The following is a 25,632-nucleotide window of genomic DNA, read 5'->3' on the forward strand; positions in this document are numbered from 1 at the left end:
GGCTCGGAGTGGAGATGTGCAGGTTGAGACAGACGCCTGTGTGGCAACAACCAGCTGTGTCCTCCTGTTACATAACAGGGAAATGTGTTGTATATTACTCATAAAAGACGGAGATGAGCGTCCTCCTAACAGGAGTTATCCATGTGCTCTTGTACAACTAGCATGTAGGCTATTTTTTTGCAAGTTTAAAAAGCTTATTTATACATTTTTAGCTTGGAAATAAAATGACATTCCTCTTTCAATTGTAATTTTAATTTGCTCATTTCAGTACACTGAGGTTTTGAGGCTCCAGTCTTACTTGGGCTGAGCTGAAAGAAAGTGTTCAGAGATATAGATACTGTGAAACTGTAATTTACTCATTTTGTACAAAGTAATTGAGAAATGAATTAAAATAATCTGTCTTGACAGTCAAGATAACATCTAACCAAGATAGTTCGCTTTTAGCATGACACTATTACTCTTCTCCGTGATGATTTAATTAAGCAGCTGCCCTGTTTGTGTATAGATTCATTTCTAAAGATGTTGGACCATCACAATGAATTACTTTATTGCAGAAAACAGTTAAGAAAGTTAGCATTTTAGCTTTAGCTAAGGCTAACAGACGTCTGTGCAGGTGGGCAACGACTCTGGTTTCACCATAACTGTGTCTGCCTGCATCAGCTGACCTTAATATGTGTGAGTCGGGCAGTGAGACAGAGGAGGCAGGGATACCTGACAAGAGTGACACCTTCTGACCCAAATCTGTCGGACTGCAGGTAGATTCCACGCCGATCCATGACTCGCTGCTTGGCTTGTTCAACTCAAATGAACTAACACTGTTTCTAAATTGGCTCTTGTGTGAATCTGCGTTGATTCTGCGATTATCTATTGATGATGCAGTTCCATTAAATTTCTTGTAGAAGTTGCTGACTCCTTGTCTGGGTGTCGGCATGTATTTTCCACTGTTGGCTATGTCCTTGTTTGTATCGTGACCTGCATATTGTGACTACACGTAGAAAATCAGTTTAAAGCTGGATGAAATAAGTAGGGACTGTTATGTTTTTGATCATTTCTGTTTACAAAGTTACTCACAAAGCACATCAATTCATTAACACTGACACTGAAATTTTGGTAAATTTAAATGGCCCTGCTCCTCAATTTATACATCACTAACAATGATCAAGTGAAACCAGGGATATTAAGGGGACAGAATGTGGTATAAATGCGATGGAAAACTCTCTGACTGTTGAAACCATATTTTGCATGAGCATTTAAAGGTATTCACAGGTTCTGAGGAATCACGTGTGGGACTTGAGATGGCTATTTTTCAAACTCTAATCCATGTAATTCATAGACTGAAAAAAAAAAAATGGGCATGATGTCATCCAGATGTTTCGTGAAGTGTGGTTTTGAAACTCAGCTCTGGATGGTTATGACCATCACCGTCACTGCTCGACTTGGCTGTACTTCCTGCTGATCCAAAATTAGGCAAACAGGTGGTGCATGGGTGGAACTGAGGCGGCCAGGTTGCTGAAACATGCATGTAGCTCACTTGACTTGGTTTTGGAGACGGCCTCAAGTGGCCTCAAGGAACTGCATTTTTTCTTTTGGCACTCGCGCTGCCCTCATTTTTCATTGATCTTGGTCTAACTGGGGGTCTCGGGTACCTGAGTGGTTCTGGAAGGACACATGTTTGTCAGATTGTGTCTCTCTTTTTATTTGAAAGTTACATATGCATCTTGGTTTAGGTAGATTTTACATTGTTCCGTTTCAATTTAGGTCAACATTTTTTTTTAAAGCCGTGGCTCACTAGAGTGAAGGGGATGATTCGTAATGACAAACCGATGAAAACTCAGCTCTAATTTTACAATCTCGAGCGTCTTTTATCGAACCAAAGCAAAGTTGGCCGTGGAAGTAGTTGAACATCAGGAGCCATTTTCCTCTGGAGTTGGTGAAGTAAATGAGCAAAAGATAAATTAATCTAACCCATGTGTCGACGTATTGATATAAAGTTAACAACTGAAACTCTCTCGCCCTCAGTTCTGTGTATATGCAGGTGAAAAGATCTTGATGTTTGTCTTTGGCGAATAGATAATATTTCAGGTGTTTACTCTTTGTGACACTGTTTTCTTTCTGCCTCTTGTCCCCGACCATCAGACTCACACGCAAAGTATTCCCATACACGATTCTTGGCGCAATTTATTTATTTATCAATTTTTTTTTTCCACAAGTCCCAGTGGACGTGTTGCTGCACCTCCCACCACCATTTTCTATGTTGTTATTATTCCGTATTTCCAGTATGTACAGCATATGTGGTGCCATAGAAGAAAAGGGACTGTCATGTTCCTGGAATTTTGGCATCCACTTTGTGCCAAGGTATCGATTTACCTTATCGAACTCTATAAGGTAGTCATGTCATTGTTGTTGAGAGCTCGTTTTTGTTGCCCTAAAGTAGCCAAAGCTAAACGTACCTGATTAAAAACTGCAGCATCAGTCATCATGTAATAAGAGAGCACCTCATAGATCCATTGCAGTATCTATCGAGCCTGCTTGTGTCGGTGATATGGCATCAAACTTAATCTTTCGTTTTCAGAAACAAGATAAAAAGTAAGAGAGTGACTGTGGGGGCAGATGACTGGGAGGAATGCTGCTCTGGGAGTGAGATAATGGAGAGAGTTCAGCCACTCAGTTGGTCCAATATGGATCACTTCCTGCCAGCTCATTATCATTAGCATAACTTCCTGTCTGCACTGGCAAAAAAAAGGGGGACTGGTCAAGTGGATGCTGGGGATTAGCAGAGTGGCTTTCCCATTCAGTCCAGCGGTATTCCGGCTATTGCATTACATCAGAGTTGGAAATGTGCCCCGACACCCTGTACTTCATGTTCAGATTGGACAAGCCGACATAAAGCAACATATTCTCTCACTTATTTGAATAGATTGCATGTAAACAGCAATGATATCATATCCTGTAATGCAATACTGTAATTTTTCATGGAAAATTCTCAAGAACGCTGCACTACAAACACACACGGTGTCTGGAGGGGATCACCTTTTCCAGACTGCATCATTTTTGCCAGGACAAGAACTATTAATTACCGGGATACTCTGATCTGCTCTTCTGCTTGATCTTAGTTTTCAGGTATTTCCAGGAAGCAAACAGTTGACTGCTTTTCTTTTTCTTTTTTTTCTTTTTTTTTTTTATAGTAAATTCGTACATGTTTGTTTGCAACCCTGATAATTGTACTGCTTCCTGTCTTGGCCTGAACACTTGTGTAAAAGAGATTTTTTTTTTTTTTTTTTTTTTTTAATCTCGGTGAGACTTTTCCTAGTTAAATTAAAAGATAACTAAAGCCACATGTTATGTATTGAACATCCTCATTGTTCATATTGTGGGGTTCCAGTGTCCTCCTATCACCTCCTCAGCCTGCCCCTCCTCCCTCCTTCTCCTGCTCCTCCTGCTCCTCCTCCTGTTTTTCATTGTTCTTTCTTTGCCTAGCCCCCCTTCAACCCACATTCTTCTCTCGGCCTATCTGCTCTCCTCTCTCATATGAACATATCTCAGCCCATCCTCAGCGGCTGCTCTTGTCAGTGTGGGCTTTAAAAATGTCCCACACAGCACTTTTTTTCCCCCTTTTCTTTTTTTTTTTTGTTCTCTCTCTCTTTTTTTTTTTTTCTTTCTGTCTTGGCCCCTCCGCCTTCCTTCCCTTTCCCCTGTCCTGTCCTCCCTCCTCCCTCCCCTTGTCTGTAACCAGAGCCCAGGGAATGGGAGGGCTGCCAGGATCCAGTTTGCTTCTGCCCTTTTAAGGCTAAAAAACCAGGAGGAACTTTTTCCAGCTGAGGGAGTGAGGAAAAGGAGGGAGGGAGTGAGGAGAAGGAGGGAGGAAACGAGGGAGGGAGGGAGGATGACTGGAAGGAGTAGAAAGGAAGAGGAGGAAGTGTAGTAGCTCCAGTCTGGCTTGTTGCATGGAGTTTGAGGAGAGGTGGGAGGGACAGCAGAGAGAGCTGCAGGTCAAAGACTTTCAGCTTTTGGATGTTTGAGGCTGCAAACCTAATTTATGTAACGGTCATGTCCTCTAAATGATCATTATTTATATTGCATAACATGTTACAAAGGTAGATACTGCACAGACCTACTATGATTGTGTGTGTGAGATAAGGTCCGTGTGGAATGTGCGACATTTCCTCAGTGAGTTCTGTCTGGGTTTTTCAAGGTGTGTGTGTGTGTGTGTCATTGTTCAGCTGAACCTAACACCCTTTGATTATCTTTATGTCGGAGGTGTCTGCCAAACATAAATGTGTTCAGTATGTGCAGCTTAATAGAGTCCCACTCACGCAGTGCTGAACATTACACGTTTAAGAGAGACATGAGGAGGGTGCTGGCACGATGCTGACGCTTGGTTGGTTAGCTCACCACCGCTGTAATCGGTAATATCATTTTAATCCCAAATTTAATGTAGTTTATTCAGAATACTGCGATTAAAATGGAGAAACTTTGAAATTAAGAGTCCTACATTTTTATTAAAGGTAGGGATGACATTAACTATTAAGCATACATTGTCTTCACAGCCCACTTGAGTCCTCGTGCTTGTGACTTGTATCTGCACGGTTGTGGCATCCACAGTTATTTGAGCTGGCCACCGTCCTCTGACGTAGTCGTTTAGAATTGTTTCCAATCATCAGTATAAAACAGCTGGATGAAACTAACACAAATATCATATGTCCACGTCCTTTTCCACTATTTGAGTTTTGTGTTTTTTTTTGTTTTTTTTTAAATGATAACATCAAATTGAGCCCACTTCTTCTGCTACAATTTAAAGGCACCTGAGCGGAGACATCGTTCCACGAACTATTTTGAGATGCTTAACTTCTAATATTCAACCGACCACATTTTGATGAGCATCTGTTGACATTAACATTATGAATTTAGTTGCAAAGCCAAACACCACAGTGTTTGTGTCGTATGCAATCATGATTAGTCCTATACTTTAATAGTGGCATAAAAATAAACATGGAAAGAAAATTCAGTCGTTAATCATAATCTTTTGTGTGACGAAGAATGTCATGATCAGGACGGCTTTAGTTGGAAGCATGTGTAATCAGAATGCGCCTCTCATTATTGATCAATTATTAATGCAAATTAACCACTGAAAGATGAATCATCAGTATGTGTATTCCTTTGCATGAGCTTTACTCGTGAAGTTCAGTCCGTCTCAAAGCACTTCTGCAATATTGACTTGTATTTTATTGTGACCAGTGGTGCACTGGCCATCAGGCCTACTGGGACAAATCCCGCTGGGCCACCAAAATATCCACGTTTTTACTTCTTTAGCGTTCCTCTCTGTGTTCCTGTCATAAAGGGTGCTCATGAGAGCGTCCTGATCCTGGTCGGGGTCCCAGCGGAGAAGTCCAGGTCCATTTATTGTCCGACTGTTATTTTTCCATTGTAACATACATTAAAGGCCAGGTCACACAAACAAAATGGCAGCTTTAACTTTGGAAAAACTGTGACACCATCAGTTAATAGAAAAAGGTCTTCATGTTGACCATGGAGGTAAAATAGTCAGCAGTCTTGTAGCTTATTAGCTGCGTTGTACAGTTTAACTTTTAATTACTTCTTCTGAACTGTTTGCAGACAGTTGAGAGACGAGAGTTGATGAGTACAAAAGAAACTCCTCTGAATAAAGTGTGAGGACTTATTATTGAGTTATGCTGCCATGACTTGTATGTCACTGTTTTCTCGAGCTCTTTATCAAATGTAATTAATTACAATCCTGAGTCACTGCAGAGAGAATTGTGTAGAGAGCCAAGTATTCATAGAAAGATTTATCTTCAGACCGTCCTGTGTTCAGTTTTTTTAAATAGATGAACAGATATGAGGATATGATGAATACAGATGGGAGAGACCTCAGGACAATCCAGACCGTCTGTGCTGCTCGTCCTTTGCTTCACAAAATCTCAGGACTAATCTGCTCCAGATGTTCCGGTCCAACCTGAATATTGAATATATGGTTCAGAGCCTTTTCCTCCTGCTGTCCCCTCCTCCCCCCCTCCCTTTTGCCGAGATGCTGGGATCAGGTCAGGCTGTGGTTCAGGGGTTGCGATGATGTCATTGCGATGTCACAGGAGGCTTGTTGGGGGGAGGGGATGTGGGGGGCAGCAGCAACAACAACATGCCAAGTGGATGAGTCATAGGAGTTTTTGGGGGCAAAAAAGGAACATCAACCATAGACACTCTCTCTCTCTCTCTCTCTCTCTCTCCCCCCCCAACACACACACACACACACACACACACACACACACACACACACACACACACACACACACACACACACACTGGCAACAAGAGGGGGGGTTCTGAGTCAGCAGAGGGAGGGGGAGGAGGGGGGCGGGTCTGCTGCAGTCTGTGTCCGTATATGGGCTCCGTCAGGCCTGATGCACTGTGGTCTGCTGGGAATGCTGGCAGATTCCTTGCATGTTTAGTGGCTGTGCTGTGCATGTGGGTGTGTGTGTGGCACAAATCAAATAGCACACATTATCAGAATGATCAGAATCTGTCTGGACTATAACAAACCGTGGGATGATGACTGGCTCATCTGCTGTTAACTGAAACCGTTAGAGTACATTGTGCAGGCAGAGGCACGGTTTGGCTTTGACTCAGAAAATTACAACTTATGATGGCAGTTTTTTTTTTTTTTTTTTACTATTTTTGAATTTTTACAGACAAAATTAACTGAAAAAGCAACATAAAAAAAAAAACCATTACTAGTTCACTAGTTCACTCTGGTGTTCTGGTCATACTTCAGTGTGGCTGACAGGCTGCTATGTGACTCACCTGACTTACATCTGCATTCCTGCTGCAAGTACAAACCTGTGCTACTCATGAAGGCAATCAAACACTCCTATCAATGCAAATGACAACTTCTACCTTTAGTTTTGTCTGCCCTGAGGCAACCTTTCTCTTGTTTTCCCCTCGCTGCTGTCTTCGGTCTGTCTCTACGTCTTCCTCTTCCTCCATTCCTTTGCGGACCGAGTCGCCACTTGGTTGCTATAACAGTGAAGCTCTCTCAAAGTTCCCAAAGTGGGGACGGGTCATCCAAGCAAACCTGTTGTCTGACCCTTGCTGCTTCTTCTGTGTGTGTGTGTGTGTGTGTGTGTGTGTGTGTGTGTGTGTGTGTGTGTGTGTCCACTGGGAGCAGCTCGCGCGTCACGTCTTCGCTGGGATGGCTGCTGCTCTCACAGCACATCTTTCTGTTGGAACATGAAATGAGATGAGCAGCCAGCTGAGATGTCCCAAGAGCAGTGCTGCATGCAAATAACAACTCCTTTCAAGTCATTGGATGTTGTTTCTGTGCATTAGATTTACTTTTTAATATCTCAACAGCCTTCGTCTCTTGACTAGCTTGTTTGCTCCGCTCCTCCTCTTCATCAAATTCCACCGCTCCCCCTTTTGGTTGCGGCGCCCATCCATCCCGACCCAGTCCTCAAACTCTCTCCTGTGGCTCTCGGCGAACAGCTTTCAGACCCCTTGTATGGCAGGCCTTAAGTATTCTTTTCAGTAGCCCCAACCCCCAACTGCACCCCCCCCCTCCCCTGAGCACTCTAATGCAAAAACATGGAAGAAGAAGAAGAAAAAAAAGATAGTTTGAAGCTTTGTTGTTGTTGAGGTTGAGCTGCTGCTACCAACAATTATCCCAGTCTAGACAACATTAACAAAACAAATTAGGTTGATGATAATTGGGGAATCAGAACAGACTAAAGCTCTCCTTAATATGTGTTGTGTTGTTTTTACTGCCGTCTGCAGTTCTTATCAGAGTTTTGAATCGTATGAAATCCCAGAACAAAGCTGCCTGTAAGAAGTAGGATTAAAAAGTATTTCTGTGCAGACTGACCCAAAAGTGTCACTTCCCACATATCGGCACCGAGCCTCCGTTAAGGAGGTGGATGGGGTTAAAGCTCTGGTTCTTGTAAGGATCTCTGTTCACCATCAGTGAAGAGATGCACAAACACTCTGCTCCACCCTTCCATCATGGCTGAACCTGAGCAATCATCCCTCCTGATCAGCTGCTTCTTGCGCAACATGTGTGCACACCACAGAGTTTACGTGCGTCCTCGTGTCCAGACTGGCTTCTGGTTGCATCACTGTCCTTCGCTTGCAGCGGTGGGTGTGGCTCTGACTTGAAGGCACACAAATGCCTTAAATGGGATTTAGGAACAACCTGACCTGGGACTTCATATGCTGTTGTGTCATTCTGTTACAATATGAATTGGTGTTGTACTGCAATATTTCATATTCCTGCTCAGATGTCCCCCATTGCAATATGATTAATTAAAAAATTCCTTCAACGCTCATCAGGACCTTCGGTTTCTGTCGCCACCCTGAGATTAACTGGAGTCAGTAAAAGTTTCATGTCTTTAATAGAATCTGTATTAATAAAGTAATAATGCTGAAACATTTGTATAAGCCAATTCATGGTGCTCTACATAGTTAACGGTGAATGTAAAAGTCTGATCAGTGAGAAAGAAGCAGAGGGAGCTGTAAAAAAAGGACATATGATCAAAAAGGCAAAAGAAATATATACGAATAATTTAATAACAAGTTTTACTTTTACTACTTGGCCATTCGACACCTTTTATCAGTGCGCTCTCAGTGCTGCAATGTGGTCTGAAGCCAGATTGAAATCTGTACAAAAATTGCCACAGTCAACATAAACGATCGCTATCTCTCCCCCGACCAGATCATGGAGGATGATTTCTCAGTCTGCATCCCGCTCCTCCTTAAAGGCGTAGCCATACGTTAGATGGCCGTTAGCAAAGACGCTCCTGAGGAGGATCAACCTCAGTTCTGATCAAATAAGTATTTCCTCTAGTCTGCTGCTTCTCTCCTCCTCTTCACTCTTTATGACCTGACTTTAAATTAAAGGAGAGCTGCATCTTAAAATCATCTCTGGAAAGAAAAGAAGCAGATTTTCCTGACATGCATTAAGTCAATTAGTAAATTTCCAGAGTTCTAAAACACCTGTGATGGAAATCTGTCCATCATCTGTCTGTTTTTAGGTTTGTACTAATGTTAAATATTGTTAACATGACTTCATATCTGCCCTTTCTCTGTTCTCCAGACTCTAAAGCCATCGTGGATGGGAACCTGAAGCTGATCCTGGGTCTGATCTGGACCTTGATCCTGCACTACTCCATCTCCATGCCCATGTGGGACGAGGACGAGGAGGGTGATGACGGCAAGCAGAAGACGCCCAAGCAGAGGCTGCTGGGATGGATCCAGAACAAGCTGCCCGAGCTGCCCATCACCAACTTCCACAGGGACTGGCAGACGGGCCGGGCCCTGGGGGCCCTGGTCGACAGCTGTGCTCCAGGTGTGTGTGTGTGTGTGTGTGTGTGTGTGTGTGTGTGTGTGTGTTTTTTTCAAGGGTCAGTGGAGGTAAAGGACTAGAGTGTGTGTGGTGTGCATGTGTTTCCCCCAAAGGCAGGGACTAAAGTTAACACCAGCCAAATACTAAGAGTTAGAAAGATTTATATCTGGGGGGGATCACAAGTACTTCTAAAGATGTGCTGTTGTTCCGAACAGACGCGCTGAAGGCCGAGTCGTCACACAGAGCAGGGAGATGCTTCATCTTTTAATTTCTCCGGGGAGACTTTCAGTGTTTTCATGGTTGTACTGAGTTCACCCGTTGGTTTGTGAACATTATGAATCCTCCAGTTCAGATTCTGTCCGTCACCATCTTGCTAGTTCGGAGCGGTTTGGAGCAGGAAGTGACCATATTTGGACGAGCTGGGGGAGGATCTGATTGGAAACTCGGTGATACTAAGTCCCGCCCACCGATAGCTGTAACCTGACTGCACCTCATTTTCTAATGAATGAGGGATTATTTTCAGATGGACCTCCAGAAAACTAATAAGAAGGAGTGACTTTAGCTAACAACACCGAGATAACTGATGGACACATTTTATTGACCGTCACAGTTCACAAACAGTGAGAGTAACATTTCAAACATGTTGTGTATATAAAGCTAACAACTGAAACTCTGAATGTCTTAAGATGCTTTGATAAATTTGAGATGACATATTTCAGTCTGTCTTCCAGCATCATAACAATCAGCACACAGCACCGTGATTGACAGGTGCAGATCTGAGGTCAGATAAGGCCAAGCATGCCCACATAATTCTCATCTGTGTGAGTAAAAACTGAGGGTAGCAGTGATGATGAGCTGGAGAGGAGGGGGAAGCGCTTCCCATCATGGTCCTGTTGTATTAGGAAAAGGAGGAGCAGGAGGAGGAGCAGGAGGAGGAGCTGGCAGAGAGGAGGCATGAAGGAGGTTTCTGTTTACACGTATGGTTGGCATACCTGTGGATCACCAGCAGCCTCCAACCAGAGATAAGGATTCAACAAAAGCTTTCAATTCCCTCCGGCAAAAAGATTTCTACCAGTGTCCAAAAATAACAAGCCTCAGGTTTGAGTCGGTTATGTAAAAGTAAAGAAATGCTGAGACCGACGCGTCGTCCTGACATGCTTGTGAAGGGTTGTCGTTCATCCATCGGACGATTTGAAGAGCAACATGACCCCTTATCTGATTACTGATTTACCTTGGAACAAAGATTAGGCATGTTTTGAATTTTCCTTTTATCTGCTGGACGTCGTCAAGGCTGTAATTTTGCAGGCACGTTTGTCATAATTAGACGGACAGGTTGTAAGATAAAGGAGCTCTCAGTTTCTTTGTGGGGAGAAGCTCATGTCTTCTTAAATGTGCATGAATCCACCAGAAATAGCATTTGACTATTTTAGACAGGAGGCACTTGAATCCCTGAAACACCTTTTGAGAACAAGAAAGGGTTCAAATTTATGCGAGCCTCTTTTCTTTGACTGGGACTATTAGTGTTAACATGTTTCATCATTTGCCTCAGCTATCAAATGCAAAATGTTTATAGTGCTTAAATGTCTGGTAATGTTGCGTTTTAAAAGGCAATCTTTAAAATGAATGAATAAAATAATAAAATTCTCATTGTTTTCATCATAATCTCATCATTTTCATAATGTGTTCCTACTTGAGTGCACACAATGATGAGTCGCTGTCCTACTGCTTCCTGTACTAAACCCAGCCGACCTCCTGTCTCTCCTGCAGGTCTGTGTCCTGACTGGGATCAGTGGGATCAGACCAAACCAGTGGACAACGCCCGCGAGGCCATGCAGCAAGCCGACGACTGGCTGGGCATCCCGCAGGTAAAACCATCTCGCTGGGCCGATGAGGAACTTGGTATTTTATCCCTATAAGCCTGTGTGGTGGCTAATGTCAGCTAATGTTGGTTGTGTGACACTGGTTAATGAATCAGTTCACACCACAGCTGCGGTGAAAAACAAACACACTGAATGACAATGACATGCTCACTGTTGCCGTGTCAACGATTCGAGCTAGCAAACATTTAGTCAATGCATAAACTGCCGCTTTTTCCTATCATTGTTGGGACTTGACATGAAGCAGCATTTTATTTGTCTTAGTGTCTGTAATCTGTAAGGTAACTGATTTATTAAAAAAAAAAAAAAAGGATGCTAGGAACTCCAATTAAACCACAAAACAGGAGGAAATAGTGTGTTTGCAGGAGACTATATTTTTTCATACAGATTAATATGATGAGGATTAATATACATTTAGTGAGTGTTTTATTTTGGTTACGACCACCAGATTTATCCTTTAACACCAGCTAAGTATTTAATACAAAGGGTCTGGCTGGAGTAAACAATTATTCAAATTATCCTTGTTATTTTCGATAATTAACTGATTTGTCATGCAGATAAAAAATGGTAAAATAACTTTCCTCAGATGTTTTTGTCCAACCAACAGGCCCAACCTCCAACATATTTAGTGTACAATTATGTAAACACACAAGGAGCATTAAATGGTCTAATTTGTGAGCCTTGAATCTGCAAATGTTTTTCATTTTATTTGGAAAATGACTTAAACACACTAAATTATTGTGATTATTTAAATAGTAGTGCTGAGATTTCACTTGGACATCATGTAGAGAATTTAAACTCCAACAATTTATCCCCATGAATGCTTGTCCAGAATTAAAAGTTCAGCATTTAACAGAGTGATTGTGACTGAAATTCCCCACATAGTCGTATGCGTGTGTCTGACAGCATTGTGTTGGCATGATTGGCACAGCGTAGCGTGCTGGCAGTTGGCTCTGTGGTCGCTGCTGTTTCCGCTCTGGCTCTACTTCTGCTCAGAAAAGGTCTCCGTCCTTTCCCCTGCTGCCTCTGTGGTTTGTAAAGTCAGACGGCGGGCTCCTCTGTATGAGTGGCTGCCTGCTGGTTTGCATGCGAGTCGAGTCTCAGGTACTTTCAGAGCTGAGGAAGAGGTTGGTATGTGGTTTTGATCACTAAATCACAAACCGATTTAGTTTATGGGTAATAGTCTCCATGGCAACCAATCAAGCCCTGCTTTAGGCTGCACATCTGTAGCTGCTCTTTCAGCTCCAAACATGCCAACAAGGGGGAAAAAAAGCCTCTAATTTCATTTCGAAAACATGTTTTTTTCTTTTCTCGTCTCCTAGGTGATAACCCCTGAGGAGATCGTCGACCCCAATGTGGATGAACATTCAGTCATGACCTACCTGTCCCAGTTCCCCAAAGCAAAACTGAAGCCTGGCGCTCCTCTCCGACCCAAGCTCAACCCCAAGAAGGCCCGCGCCTACGGGCCAGGTACACACACACACACACACACACACACACACACACACACACACACACACACACACACACACACACACACACACACACCACTTCAACAGAGGCTGCTGGATGTTTATAGCCATGGACACATAAACTGTGGGCCATATATGCTATTAAATCTTCGTATTTATTTAATGTCCTCTCTGAAGGCATCGAGCCTGTTGGTAATGTCGTGATGAAGAAGGCCGTGTTCACCGTGGAGACCATCAGTGCAGGGATGGGGGAGGTGCTGGTCTACGTGGAGGACCCTGCAGGACACAGAGAGGAGGTTCGATCCTTTCCATGGTTTGGTCTTTGTGAGATACAGTCTATTCTTTTTTTTTTTTTTTTTTTCCCAGCTTTGTAAACTTTTCCAACATTTCTTTCAGGCTAAAGTGACGGCCAACAACGACAAGAACCGTACCTACTCTGCCTTCTACATTCCCAAAGTCACAGGCATGCACAAGGTAAGCTAAAGACCTGGTTGAATGGAAACTATATGACTCTGCAAGAAGGACGTCAGTGGTGGAAAGTACTAAAAGAGTACTATTACCCAACTACAGTTTTGAGATATTTACTAGTTAATTTGTAGATTATATAACATACAAATACACTGCTCAAAAAAATAAAAGGGAACACTTAAACAACACATCCTAGATCTCAATGAATGAAATATTCCAGTTGAAAATCTTCATTCATTACATAGTGGAATGTGTTGAGAACAAAATAACATGAGAATGATTAATGGAAATCAAAATCATTATCCATGGAGGTCTGGATTCAGAATCATACTCAAAATAAAAGTGGAAAAATCAGATCACAGGCTGATCCAACTTCTGTGGAAATTCCTCAAGACAAGTCCAAATGAGGCTCAGTAGTGTGCGTGTCCTCCACGTGCCTGTATCACTCCCGACAACGCCTGGGCATGCTCCTGATGAGACGACGGATGTTCTCCTGAGGGATCTCCTCCCAGACCTGGATCAAAGCATCAGTCAACTCCTGGACAGTCTGCGGTGGACGTGGCGTCGGTGGACGGAACGAGACACGATGTCCCAGATGTGCTGGATTGGATTCGGGTCTGGGGAACGGGCAGGCCGGTCCGTAGCATCGATGCCTTCATCATACAGGAACTGCTGACACACTCCAGCCACATGAGGCCGAGCATTGTCCTGCATCAGAAGAACCCAGGGCCCACTGCACCAGCAGATGGTCTTCCAATGGGTCTGAGGATCTCATCCCGGTACCTAATGGCAGTCAGGGTACCTCTGGCTAGCACATGGAGGGCTGTGCTGCCCTCCAAAGAAACGCCTCCCCAGACCATCGCTGACCCACCGCCAAACCGGTCACGCTGGAGGATGTTGCAGGTAGAAGAACGTTCTTCACGGCGTCTCCAGACTCTGTCACATGTGCTCAGTGTGAACCTGCTCTCATCCATGAAGACCACAGGGCGCCGATGGAGAAGCTGCCAATCTTGGTGTTCTCTGGCAAATGCCGATCGCCCCGCACGGTGTTGGGCTGTAAGCACAGGCCCCACTTGTGGACGTCGGGCCCTCGTACCACCCTCATGGAGTCTGTTTCTGACAGTTTGAGTAGAAACATGCACACTAGTGGCCTGCTGGAGGTCATTTTGTAGGGCTCTGGCAGCGCTCCTCCTGTTCCTCCTTGCACAAAGGAGCAGATAGCGGTCCCGCTGCTGGGTTGTTGTCCTCCTACGGCCCCCTCCACGTCTCCTGGTGGACCGGCCTGTCTCCTGGTATCTCCTCCGTGCTCTTGACACTGTGCTGACAGACACAGCAAACCTTCTTGCCACAGCGTGCATTGATGTGCCATCCTGGATGAGCTGCACTACCTGAGCAACTTCTGTGGGTTGGAGAGACCGCCTCATGCTACCTCTAGTGGTGAGGGCACTGGCAAAATGCAAAAGGGACCAAAAATCATCCAGAAAGGACGAGGACAGAGAAATGGTCTGTGGTCACCACCTGCAGAACCGTTCCTTTATAGGGTTGTCTTGCTAATTGCCTCATTTCCACCTGTTGTCTGTTCCATTTGTACAACAGTAGATGAAATTGATTCACAATCAGTGTTGATCCTAACTGGACAGGTTGATTTCCCAGAAGTGTGATTGACTTGGAGTTACATTGTGTTGTTTAAGTGTTCCCTTTATTTTTTTTGAGCAGTGTACATTGGATGCAGTCTTCTATGAAGGAAAAAAAAAAAAAAAAAAAAAAAAAAGTCCTTAAAGTTTCCTTTTCTTATGTAAACTGAAAGAAAAACAATTACTGCATTAGAAATATTTCAAAATTCTCCCACAGAGCTCAATGGAGTTCAGTTGGGTTTACAGCTGTGAAAAGAAAAGTTGTTTCACTTCTGTTCCTCAGATTATAGCCGCTTCCTTCTCTCATTTTCCCACCGGTACACACTTTCATTTTTTTAATCATGTCTGATAGAGGTGCAACAATCACAAACCGTGTTGTCTGTTAAGAGCTGGTTTCTGCAGGTTCACCAACATTAATTTAAAGTCACCTCCACTCACAAATATGTTTTGCTTCTATTTCCTTTCACTGTGTTGTTTAGTATTTTCTGGTCAGAATGATGTCTGTGCAAAGTTCAACACTAAAAGGAGGAAAGTTTCCTCATTTGAAGATGTGCACAATTTATGACATCACATACATTGTAGTTTGGGAAGCAATCAAAAGTTGAATAAGCAACATAAAGAAGTGTGATATGCAGAACTTCAGTTGATCACAGACATTATAGTGGAGCAGAAAAGATCTTGTTTTGAGCAGGTTAAATATTTACATCATCTAGCAATTAAATACTTATTTCACTGTCATATCGGACAAAATATGACCATAATATAGACAGTAGTGACAAAATTAAAGTTATTTCAGTATTTTCCAGTAAATTACAAAAACGATTTCTAAACATGCATATTTAAGTCAATTTAATGGATGATACCAGGACAAGCAACAATAAATGTCTCACGGTGCTGACTTGACACTTTACATAACAGGGTACAACAGCCTCCTGCAGCGCAATCCACTGTCCCAACATTTCATAACCAGCATTGTTCCCAGTGAGAGAAGTTGTTGACTGAAGACTTAAGTGCTGTTCGCTCTCTCTCTCTCTCTCTCTCTCTCTCTCGCCTCTCTGCTCCGTAGGTGACGGTGTTGTTTGCAGGGCAGCACATCTCCAAGAGCCCCTTCGAGGTGGAGATCGGCATGGCTCAGGGAGACTCCAGCAAGGCCACTGCCCAGGGACCAGGCCTCGAGCCGGCAGGAAACATCGCCAACAAGACCACCTACTTCGACGTCTACACAGCAGGTAAAAAACACAGTGATAATAATAATATAAAGATCAGGCCAGAAATCTGTGTAAATATGTTCCATTCCATTCCTGATTTCATGGCCCTCCTGTTTGCATCAGGTGCCGGTGTGGGCGAGGTGGAGGTCGTGATCATGGACCCCGCTGGCAAGAAGAACACTGTAACTTGCAACATTGAGGACAAAGGCAACAGCAGCTACCGCTGCACCTACAAACCCACCCAGGAGGGCTCACACACCCTCTACATCACCTTCGCTGGGGGTCAGATCAGCAAGAGCCCCTTCACGGTCGAAGTGGGAGAGGGTGAGTTACACATTGATTCATTACCTCCAGTCCTCTGACAGTATTTCTGAAAAAAATCTTGTTTATTAGTCATTCTCTGTAGGATGTCACTGACATTTTTTTTTTTTAAATATTAGACGTGTGTAGTCTGCTGGGTTTTTGTTTTTTTTCCTCCACTTGTGTCTAATTGTGTATCTGTCTCTTCCTGCTGCTGTGCTGGATGTCGTGTCCTCTCTCCTTCTTGTCTTCTCTTCGATAGAGGCCCGCTGGTATCTGTCCTCTCTCTGGAACGGCCTCTTCCTTCTGCTGTCATTTCCTGTTTCCTGGGATCTCTCTTGGGTAGTGTGTGTGTGTGTGTGTGTGTGTGTGTGTGTGTGTGTGTGTGTGTGTGTGTGTGTGTGTGTGTGAGAGAGAGAGAGTTTTAATGCATGAGTGGGTGAGCTGTGTATCCATGTACTGTACACATGTGACTAGTTTAACTCTTTGTGTGTTTTTGTGGACTTGCATGTCTTTACTTGTGACTAATTCCCCCTGTTTAGACGTGTTGTTACAGTGTGTGTTTGTGTTTGTCAGCTCCCTCAGAAGCTTCAAACTCAAACATCCCAGTAATGTGTCTCCCAATTAGGATTTTTCCACGTATTCTTAAGGAAATACTGCACGAAGAAAATCACAACCGTTTTCTTCCGTTGACACGACGACGCTTTACGTGAAGCTGCAGTTTGTATTTGACCAGGAAGCCGAGTCCTTAGTTCTTCGGCTCACCGCTGGTCTTTAGTTTGACTCGGTTTACAAAGAGTTGTGTTTGTATTACACGTTTTAAATCTCACTTTTGGCATATTGATTCATGGAAGAACAGACATGTGATGGGATTGTAATTGGCTTCGAGAGATAACGTGCCCAACTGCGATGCGACGCGTGTGTTTGTGTGTGTCCGTCCAGACATCTTGTATTGACCACCGAGCATTTTGTAATAAGACAGCTTTTATGAATAGCTTAAAGCTAACGGCTTCATTAAAGGGAACTCATTGATAGATCCTTAATACACAATTGATGGGAAAACATTTTGCGGTGGCCAATTTGTAAATGCAGTTCTTCTCATTACTGTTTGGAAGTAATGCAGCTCTAATGTTGGAAATCAATTGAAGTAATCTTATGAACATTTTTGTCCAACAGCTGCAGCAACAAGTAGATATTATACCACTATTTAAATGTTTCCTGGGTTATAAACAAGACCTTAATAAGAAAACCTTTTGTGGTTGCTAATTTCTTTAAAAAAAATTTTTTTTTAAAAAGTACGATGCAGCTTTAAACATTTCTTTTCTTTTTTTTATATTTTTAATTGATTATGAAAATAACAGGCTTCTGCAGCTTAAGTATAATTTGGAACTCCATAATTTTTTAAAGAATACATTTATTGTTTTTGATAACATTTCTGACAGATTAATCATATTATTACAAATGTTATTTTGATCATAAATCTAGATGTAAATATAATGAAATATAAATGGATCCTTCGTAGAGTCAACTCCCTGGAAAATATCTTGCCGCCCTTTCAATAGTTTCTGTTCCCGTTTCCTGCTGAGCGTCCTACTGTGACTCAGCAGCTCCTCTTTTTATACAATTCTAATCAGCAGATATGAAGGATACTCCACTTCCTGTGTGGGGATAATGGCTCACTTCCTTCACTGTCTTCTATGAACAACAGCGAGTTGGATGAGTTGGACAGATAAGAGGCACTGGAGGGGCGTCCCAGGGTGGGAGGAGGGACGGAGAGCTTTCCAGCAGCCCTCGAGCATGATGGATGTACTGCTTGGATGGAAAATTGTTTCAGTTTTCACATCATTCACCCCACACCTCATTCCTCTTCTCCCCACTGAAACCACCGCTGAACTCGCATGTGGTCGTAACGCTGGAGTCCGAATACTCCGATCTGTCTCGGCGTCGGCCTCTCGCTCACTCTCTGTCCCCGTGCGTCTCTGTCCGCAGCATGTAACCCCAGCCTGTGCCTAGCCAAGGGTCGTGGTCTGCAGCCGAAGGGCCTGAGGGTGAAGGAGACCGCAGACTTCAAGGTCTACACCAAAGGAGCCGGCACCGGAGAGCTCAAAGTCACCATCAAGGGCCCCAGTGAGTTGCTCTTTAAGCTCGTATAACCCGAACCATAGGCCTCCACTATTTTAAAACTCAAAGTACCAAGAAGTAGAAAGTAACACAAAGGTGCATCTCTGTGTTCGCAGAGGGTCTCGAGGAGCCGTGTAAAAGGAAAGATCTCGGAGACGGTGTTTACGAGTTTGACTATTACCCCACCACGCCTGGAACGTACACCATCACCATCACCTGGGGAGGGCAGCACATCCCCCGCAGGTACACACACACACACACACACACACACACACACACACACACACACACACACACACACGTGCGCGCGCGAGAACTGTAACGCTCCCGAGTTGTCATGGTGACCGCTCACCGTTTGTTCTGTTTAGTCCGATCGAGGTCAAGATTGGCGCCGAGGCCGGCCAGCAGCGGGTGAGAGCCTGGGGTCCAGGGCTGGAGGCAGGCATTGTGGGTAAATCTGCTGACTTTGTGGTGGAGGCTGTCGGAGACAACGTCGGCACACTGGGTAAGTTGGCCTGACTGACTGCAGAGATTGTACACTCGGTAAAAAGACTCCTGAAAATCTGTATTGCCGTAAGTTTAAACATCCAAATTCGCTCTGTGCGTGTTTTTTCCTTGCTCAGGTTTCTCTGTGGAAGGGCCGTCTCAGGCCAAGATCGAATGTGACGACAAGGGCGACGGATCCTGCGACGTGCGCTACTGGCCCACAGAGGCCGGGGAGTACGCTGTCCACGTGCTCTGCAACAACGAAGACATCCAGCACTCCCCCTTCATGGCCGAGATCGTCAACGCACCAGAGAAAGACTTCTACCCCGACAAGGTGAGCGCACATGCAGGGGAACATACTGCACAGCTGCAAAACAGAAATACAACTCACTACATTAATGTCCACGGACGTGTTTTCTTCCAGGTTAAGGCGTACGGTCCCGGCCTTCAGAGCAGTGGTCTGGCTGTTGGAAAGCCAACAGAGTTCACAGTTGATGCCAAACAAGGAGGAAAAGCTCCACTGAAGATTGTGGCTCAGGTACTGTGCTGTACGGCTTCAGCATACGATCGGACATTTACTACATCTGAGCCTGTTTTAACCCCATCGAAGCCACTTTCCACTTTGAAATACTGTGTTTTCTTCACAGGATGGGGAAGGCACTCCCATGGAAGTCCAGGTTAAGGACAACGGCAACGGCACATACACCTGCACCTACACCCCCCGTAAACCTGTGAAACACACCGTCATGGTGTCCTGGGGAGGAGTCAACATCCCTGACAGTCCATTCAGAGTGAGCAGACGCACACAGAAACACATTTAGGTTTCCGTATCACAGAGAAGTCACTACAGCCTTCGTGTTTTCCACCACAGATGACTATCGGAGCAGGCTGTCATCCAAACAAGGTGAAGGTGTCTGGACCCGGAGTGGCCAAGACCGGCCTCAAGGCCTTCGAGCCGACCTACTTCACCGTCGACTGCGCCGAGGCCGGTCAAGGTAAACCTTCATGAAACGGCCACAACTTCACCCACAGAAAATCACACAAAGCATGAATAAAATACCATGTTTAATCTGAAAGGAGGTTACTAATGGTTACAAATTACAGATCATTATCACCCAACTTTTTGATTTTTTTTTTTGGGACCACAGATTTGTCTCATTGTTCCAGGCCAGCTGTTTTCAGCAAAATCTCTCAAACAAACTGCCCAGTACCCGTCAGGCACAAGATAATGCGTAGAGAAAATGAGTGGAAAGCTACAACTGAATGTGAAGCATTTAGCGGTTAATAAGCCAGATATTTCCAGAGAGGAGGGAATGTTGCGCTGTCATTGTTGAGGTGACTAGAAACGGAGCTCCAGAGCAATTTTAATGTCGCGTCATGTTTTGTGGACACATAAATTGCTTTTTAATATTAATATTTAATATTTTTTTAATATTGTGTTTTTGTTGGTTACGAAAACCCCAAGTCCAAAATGTCTTTGTTTCTTTATACAGTGCATTTATTTTTTGATTTTCCCATGACTCATTAGTGGAATTTAAAGACCCCTCTGGGCAGTGTTAACATTAGCAGAACTGGGTGCTGGCAATATAAATCCTCCCAGTTGTCCTTGGTAGTTAATCTTGACATTACAGGATATTGTCTGATATAGATGTGGATTTCCAGCAGGACATACCAGCTTATAGCTAATTCAGCATACTTTTAATTGCCCCATTTTACAAAAAAAAAAAAAAAAAAAGCTCTCGCTTCACTTTGAAATGCAAGGACATGTTTATACACAGGTTTTAAGTTACAGGATCAGTTCAATTCCAGCTGCAATTATTATTCAAATTCAGGTCTCATTAAACTCACTCCACCTCGTGTCTGAAGGATGCTTAAGACAATAAAGCCAAAATGAAGAGCTGATTGTGATGAACTGGAAGTTAAGTGTGTCTTAATAATAGTTGTGTCCTTTGCCCTCAGGTGACATCAGCATAGGAATCAAGTGCGCCCCCGGAGTGGTGGGACCTGCAGAGGCCGACATCGACTTTGACATCATCAGGAACGACAACGACACATTCACGGTCAAGTACACTCCTCCCGGGGCGGGAAGCTACACCATCATGGTGCTGTTTGCTGACCAGGTGAGTCGTTTGTCATAAACGTGTGTGTGTGTGTGTGTGTGTGTGTGTGTGTGTGAGACTGAGTGTGTTGTGTTTTCGGGTTGTCCGTCTGTCTCAGGAACACCTTAAAGGAATCTTTTCAAATGTTGGCTCAAACATCCACTTGGACTAAAGGATAAAACGATTATAATTTGGAGGTCAAAGGTCACGAGATCTCACGAAAACACATTTGTAGTCATAACTCAGGAATTCAGACACACACATTTTTTATAAAGTTTCACACAAATGTCTAATAGACAAAGTGATGACATTTCATATCCAAAAGGTCAACTTATGATGTCATTATGTTCTGCTTTTTTTTTTTGTCCATTATTCAACACATTAACTTGGGAACAGAAGGGGAGAGTGAGACCATATTTCACATTCGATCAGATAATGAATGGATGACGCTATTCTTGCATGTCCACCTTGAATCTTTATGATTATATAGATCCTCTGTGCTGTCAGGTTGAAGACGAAGCAGCATCCAGGTTTTACAATCTGTAGTCATAGTCTAAAGTGTTGTCTACTGTCATGGCTTCAAATCAGCATCGGCTTTATTGGCCAAGCATGTGAACATCAAACTCTCCGCTAGATATTCTATATTATTTGAGTCTTGACTGGTTTTACAGATGCATACAGCCACGTGGTAGTAACTGTAGCCGTGCTCGTTTTATAGGCTATTCCAATGACGCCCATCAGGATCAAAGTGGATCCTTCTCATGATGCCAGCAAAGTGAAGGCGGAGGGACCCGGGCTGAGCCGCAGCGGTGAGAACACAGCAACTGTAAAAACAAAGAAGTCACAAGATTGAATGCATTTAGCCAAATTCTGTTATAAAGTCTTGCTTTTATGCTCTTTTATGGTAAGTGACATTGACTCTGACTTTAAACAAAACCTAAAACTTGGTTGCAGGGAGCGGTTTCTCCAAAAACATATATTTTCTTGTTACAGCTTTATGCTTATTTGAACAGATGCAGCAACTAAATAATTAAATAACAATTAAATATCATGTACTTTAAAGGTAGCTTAATCAAATCAAAGGTAGTCACATACATGTTAGAAGAATCACAAGTTGTTCCAGATAGTTAGCATTTTGCTGCATTGTTATCTGGTGTCAATTACTAAAATGTTGCAGCATCAAAAATGGATTTTGTTTTTTGTTTTGTTTTTTATACAAGAAAATGAACAAGTGAGTAAATTGGCTTCGGCTCAAGGTTATCTCTCCAGATAGCTGTAACGAGCTGGAGTGCAAATGCTGCTGTTTGGTTTTTAAATCCTTTTATTCTTAATTTTCTGTTCAGCTATGGTCACGACCGCAGCCCACGCCACCTTCTCCGTTTATTGCATTTAATTCTGAATTAATTACTCAACAGGCTTCAGATGTTTAAACAGTAAATATAAAAGCTTTGATTAAGTTCTGAAGTTTGAAAAGATGGAAAATGTTGTGAATGATTACTTTTGGTCCCGACAAGCTCTCGCTGATTCTGTATGATCCTCCTTCTCTCTCTCAGGGGTCGAATTAAACAAACCCACTCATTTCACGGTGAGCACTAAAGCAGCCGGGAAGGCCAACCTGGACTGCAACTTCAGCGGTCCGACCAAAGGAGAGGCCGTCAAGGACTTTGAAATCGTCAACAACCACGACAACACGCACACTGTGAAGTACACACCTGTGCAGCAGGTGAGATGGGAGTCACCATAGCAACCCTCTGAGCCTTTGAGTAGTTTCCATATATCACTCTACGCTCATATTTAAGAAAAACTTGGACATTTTGGGGGGAAAAAACACTGAAGTTAGATGAGAAGATGCCAGTTTTGTGTCGGCACTAAGAACCATGCTGCAGCCAGGCGATAGTTTCAGCTGAGAATAAAACTGGAAACGGAGGGAAGCAACCAGCTGTGCTTCGTGACACATTTCCCCCTACTAGTGTTCTTAAGCTTGAGAATTTACACATGGATGTTGTTGCCTTTGGACAGTCCATGTTTAGATTATAAACAGTTTGCAGAGGGAAAGAAAAAAAGAACAAAAAAAAAGTTGTTTTTTTTTTTGCTCATTTTAGCCGCTTACTTACAATTCTTTAGTAACTTTTTTTTTTCTTATTATGCACACATTTTCTCCTGGATTTAATATCACTGTCTGTAAGCTGTAATCCTACCGTCGTGTCCCGGCCTCTCTTCCCTTCGTAGGATTTTTTTTTATTTTTTTACTGGATTTAATCAGGGATACATTTTTTTACTGTTGATATGAATAAAATCCTACATTTGTGCAAAGTGTTGAACTTTCAGAAATTTCTAAAAAAAAATTATTCATTTAGAAAAATGCTGGATTTTATTATGTTGGTTTTTGTATTTGAATTCAGGGAAAAATTATTCTGTCCATCCTTCCCTACAATAATGATCCGTGTGGTAATATCTGTGTGATCATATCAGGGTCCTCTGGGAGTCGCTGTAACCTACGGCGGAGATCACATTCCCAAGAGCCCCTTCAACGTCGCCGTGGCGCCCACACTGGACGTCAACAAGATCAGCGTCACAGGCCTGGGAGACAGTACGTACTTCCCTGTCACCCACCTCGTACCTCCACACCTTTTCTATTTCAGTCCTATTTAAACACAGTGAAGCATCACTTTGTGTTTAACAGGTCATAATCAGAGCTGTATGGTGTTTCTGTTGCTGTCATTTTTGTTATTTTAACTGGGATAACAATGTAAAAAGTATCTGTTGTTGCTTTAAGATTTATTTAGTCTATTTCTTCCAGGACAAGCAAAAGATAAATGAAAAGGTCTGCATTATAGATACAAATATTATGCGAAAATAGGTCATTATTTTCAAATAGTCTCTCATAATTTTGGCAAAATCCAATTTTTTTATGGTCTATTTCATCATTTTGACATTATTTCTATGAATTTTGACCGTTTCGCCAAGTACCTCAGATTTGAATTGGCAAATCAAAACTTTCTTTAACCATAAATATTTTTTATCTTAATAATTGTTTCTGTTTCTTTCTATCTGCCCTGTGATGTAATGTGTTATAGTCTTTTTCCAACCAGATAAGGAGTGTTGATGTGTTTCCAGATCTACAGCGCTGTCTTTGATCTGTGTGTGTGTGTGTGTTGTTGTAGAGATGACTGTAGGCCGGGATAAGGAAGTGACTGTCAAATCAAAGGGTGCTGGTGGTCAGGGCAAGGTCGCCGCTAAGGTCACCGGACCGGCAGGGAAGCCAGTGACCAGCAAGGTATGACACACAATTTATTTATCTTTTGAAAAAAAATTCTTAAGAGGCTTAGTGTCCATGTTGAGACCATATGTGGTCCTCTCAGAATTATAAATGTCAAGAATTTTAAGTAAACATAGTTGTTATTTTTTTTCATTTTGATGGGTAAACTTCTGTTCACACGTTTTGTTCCAGGTGGAGCCAGGGCTGAGCCCAGAGACCAGCCAGGTGAAGTTTATCCCCCGGGACGCGGGGCCATACCAGGTTGAACTGACATATGATGGCATACCGATCCCCGGATCCCCCTTCACCCCCACAGCTTACCCTGCGACCGACCCCTCCAAGGTAAACCACAGACGCTGATGCTACACGTGTATAAAATGAATGAAAAGTAATTTAGTTTGACACCCTTGTACGAAGCAAACGTTTATATTTGTCCCCTCTCAGGTACGCTGCTCTGGCCCAGGCTTGGAGCGTGCCAAGGTCGGGGAGACAGGGGAGTTCATTGTGGACTGTACCAACGCCGGCCCGGCAGAGCTGACCATCGAGATCATCTCGGACAGTGGCACCGAGGCCGAGGTTCACATCCAGGACAATGGAGACGGGACCTACACCATCACCTACATCCCTCTGTACCCCGGCTCCTACACGCTCACCATCCGCTACGGTGGCCAGGATGTGCCCAACTTCCCCGCTCGACTCAACGTGGAGCCGGCCGTCGACGCCAGCGGAATCCTTGTTTTCGGACCAGGAGTGGAAGGCAAAGGTGAAACAACCTACAGCAGCAGACTGAGATATAGTTTATATTTGGTTTAATGTTCACACATTTGATATTTAGTGTTTTTGGGGGCTGATCAGGGAGGTTACCGACCTTGAGGCAGATCGAGTGTCAGCAGGATGTAATAATCTGTCAACTACTGAGCGACACGATATCCTTTTCAATGCTATTCTATTACATCAACCATCAAATCAGAGACCTCGGTACCATGTGACACGTGTCCATCTTTGTAAGAAAGAGTCCCATTTTAGTTGAAGACTTGCCGTCATTTGTTCCATTATGCCTCCGTCTCTGTACCCACCGAGTTATGGTGGGTGGCTTTGCATTCTTCAGTTTCATTGTAAAATACAGTGTTTCTGATATCGCTCGCACAGCAACGTGTTCCTTTAGAAATCCCCGACATCACATTACCCCACACAACGTGTGATGTACCAACTTTGAAGGGGACATTTGTCATTATCTATAATGTCAGGATGTCAGAAGTCTTTTCTGCATAGTCCAAGCTCCCAAATATAACACTCAGCCTGCTCTGGAGTCTTTATTTGCAGTGTTACTTCTGTGTCTCATTGAAGTGATGTCGGATTGTT

At 43.4% G+C, this 25,632-nt stretch overlaps 1 protein-coding gene across 4 annotated transcripts in view; it reads left to right on the top strand.

Annotated features, from left to right (window-relative positions):
- The window catches only part of flna (filamin A, alpha (actin binding protein 280)), a 55,247-nt gene that overhangs the window by 13,049 nt on the left and 16,566 nt on the right, over positions 1–25,632 (top strand). For all 4 annotated transcript variants that reach the window (XM_069169237.1, XM_069169239.1, XM_069169238.1 and 1 more), the window contains exons 3-23: positions 9,098–9,349; positions 11,114–11,211; positions 12,546–12,693; positions 12,873–12,991; positions 13,092–13,169; positions 15,864–16,026; positions 16,129–16,329; positions 18,295–18,432; positions 18,543–18,669; positions 18,795–18,931; positions 19,050–19,246; positions 19,337–19,450; positions 19,560–19,703; positions 19,784–19,907; positions 20,872–21,032; positions 21,730–21,820; positions 22,565–22,734; positions 23,484–23,601; positions 24,176–24,288; positions 24,463–24,612; positions 24,715–25,033. In XM_069169237.1, coding sequence (XP_069025338.1) covers positions 9,098–9,349; positions 11,114–11,211; positions 12,546–12,693; positions 12,873–12,991; positions 13,092–13,169; positions 15,864–16,026; positions 16,129–16,329; positions 18,295–18,432; positions 18,543–18,669; positions 18,795–18,931; positions 19,050–19,246; positions 19,337–19,450; positions 19,560–19,703; positions 19,784–19,907; positions 20,872–21,032; positions 21,730–21,820; positions 22,565–22,734; positions 23,484–23,601; positions 24,176–24,288; positions 24,463–24,612; positions 24,715–25,033 — 3,162 coding nt within the window. The remainder of the gene's footprint in view (positions 1–9,097; positions 9,350–11,113; positions 11,212–12,545; positions 12,694–12,872; positions 12,992–13,091; positions 13,170–15,863; positions 16,027–16,128; positions 16,330–18,294; positions 18,433–18,542; positions 18,670–18,794; positions 18,932–19,049; positions 19,247–19,336; positions 19,451–19,559; positions 19,704–19,783; positions 19,908–20,871; positions 21,033–21,729; positions 21,821–22,564; positions 22,735–23,483; positions 23,602–24,175; positions 24,289–24,462; positions 24,613–24,714; positions 25,034–25,632) is intronic.

This window comes from Embiotoca jacksoni, unplaced genomic scaffold, assembly GCF_022577435.1.
Source record: "Embiotoca jacksoni isolate LCO1_2020_lvr unplaced genomic scaffold, fEmbJac1.0.p SCAF_43, whole genome shotgun sequence".
Taxonomy (NCBI): Eukaryota; Metazoa; Chordata; class Actinopteri; family Embiotocidae; genus Embiotoca; species Embiotoca jacksoni.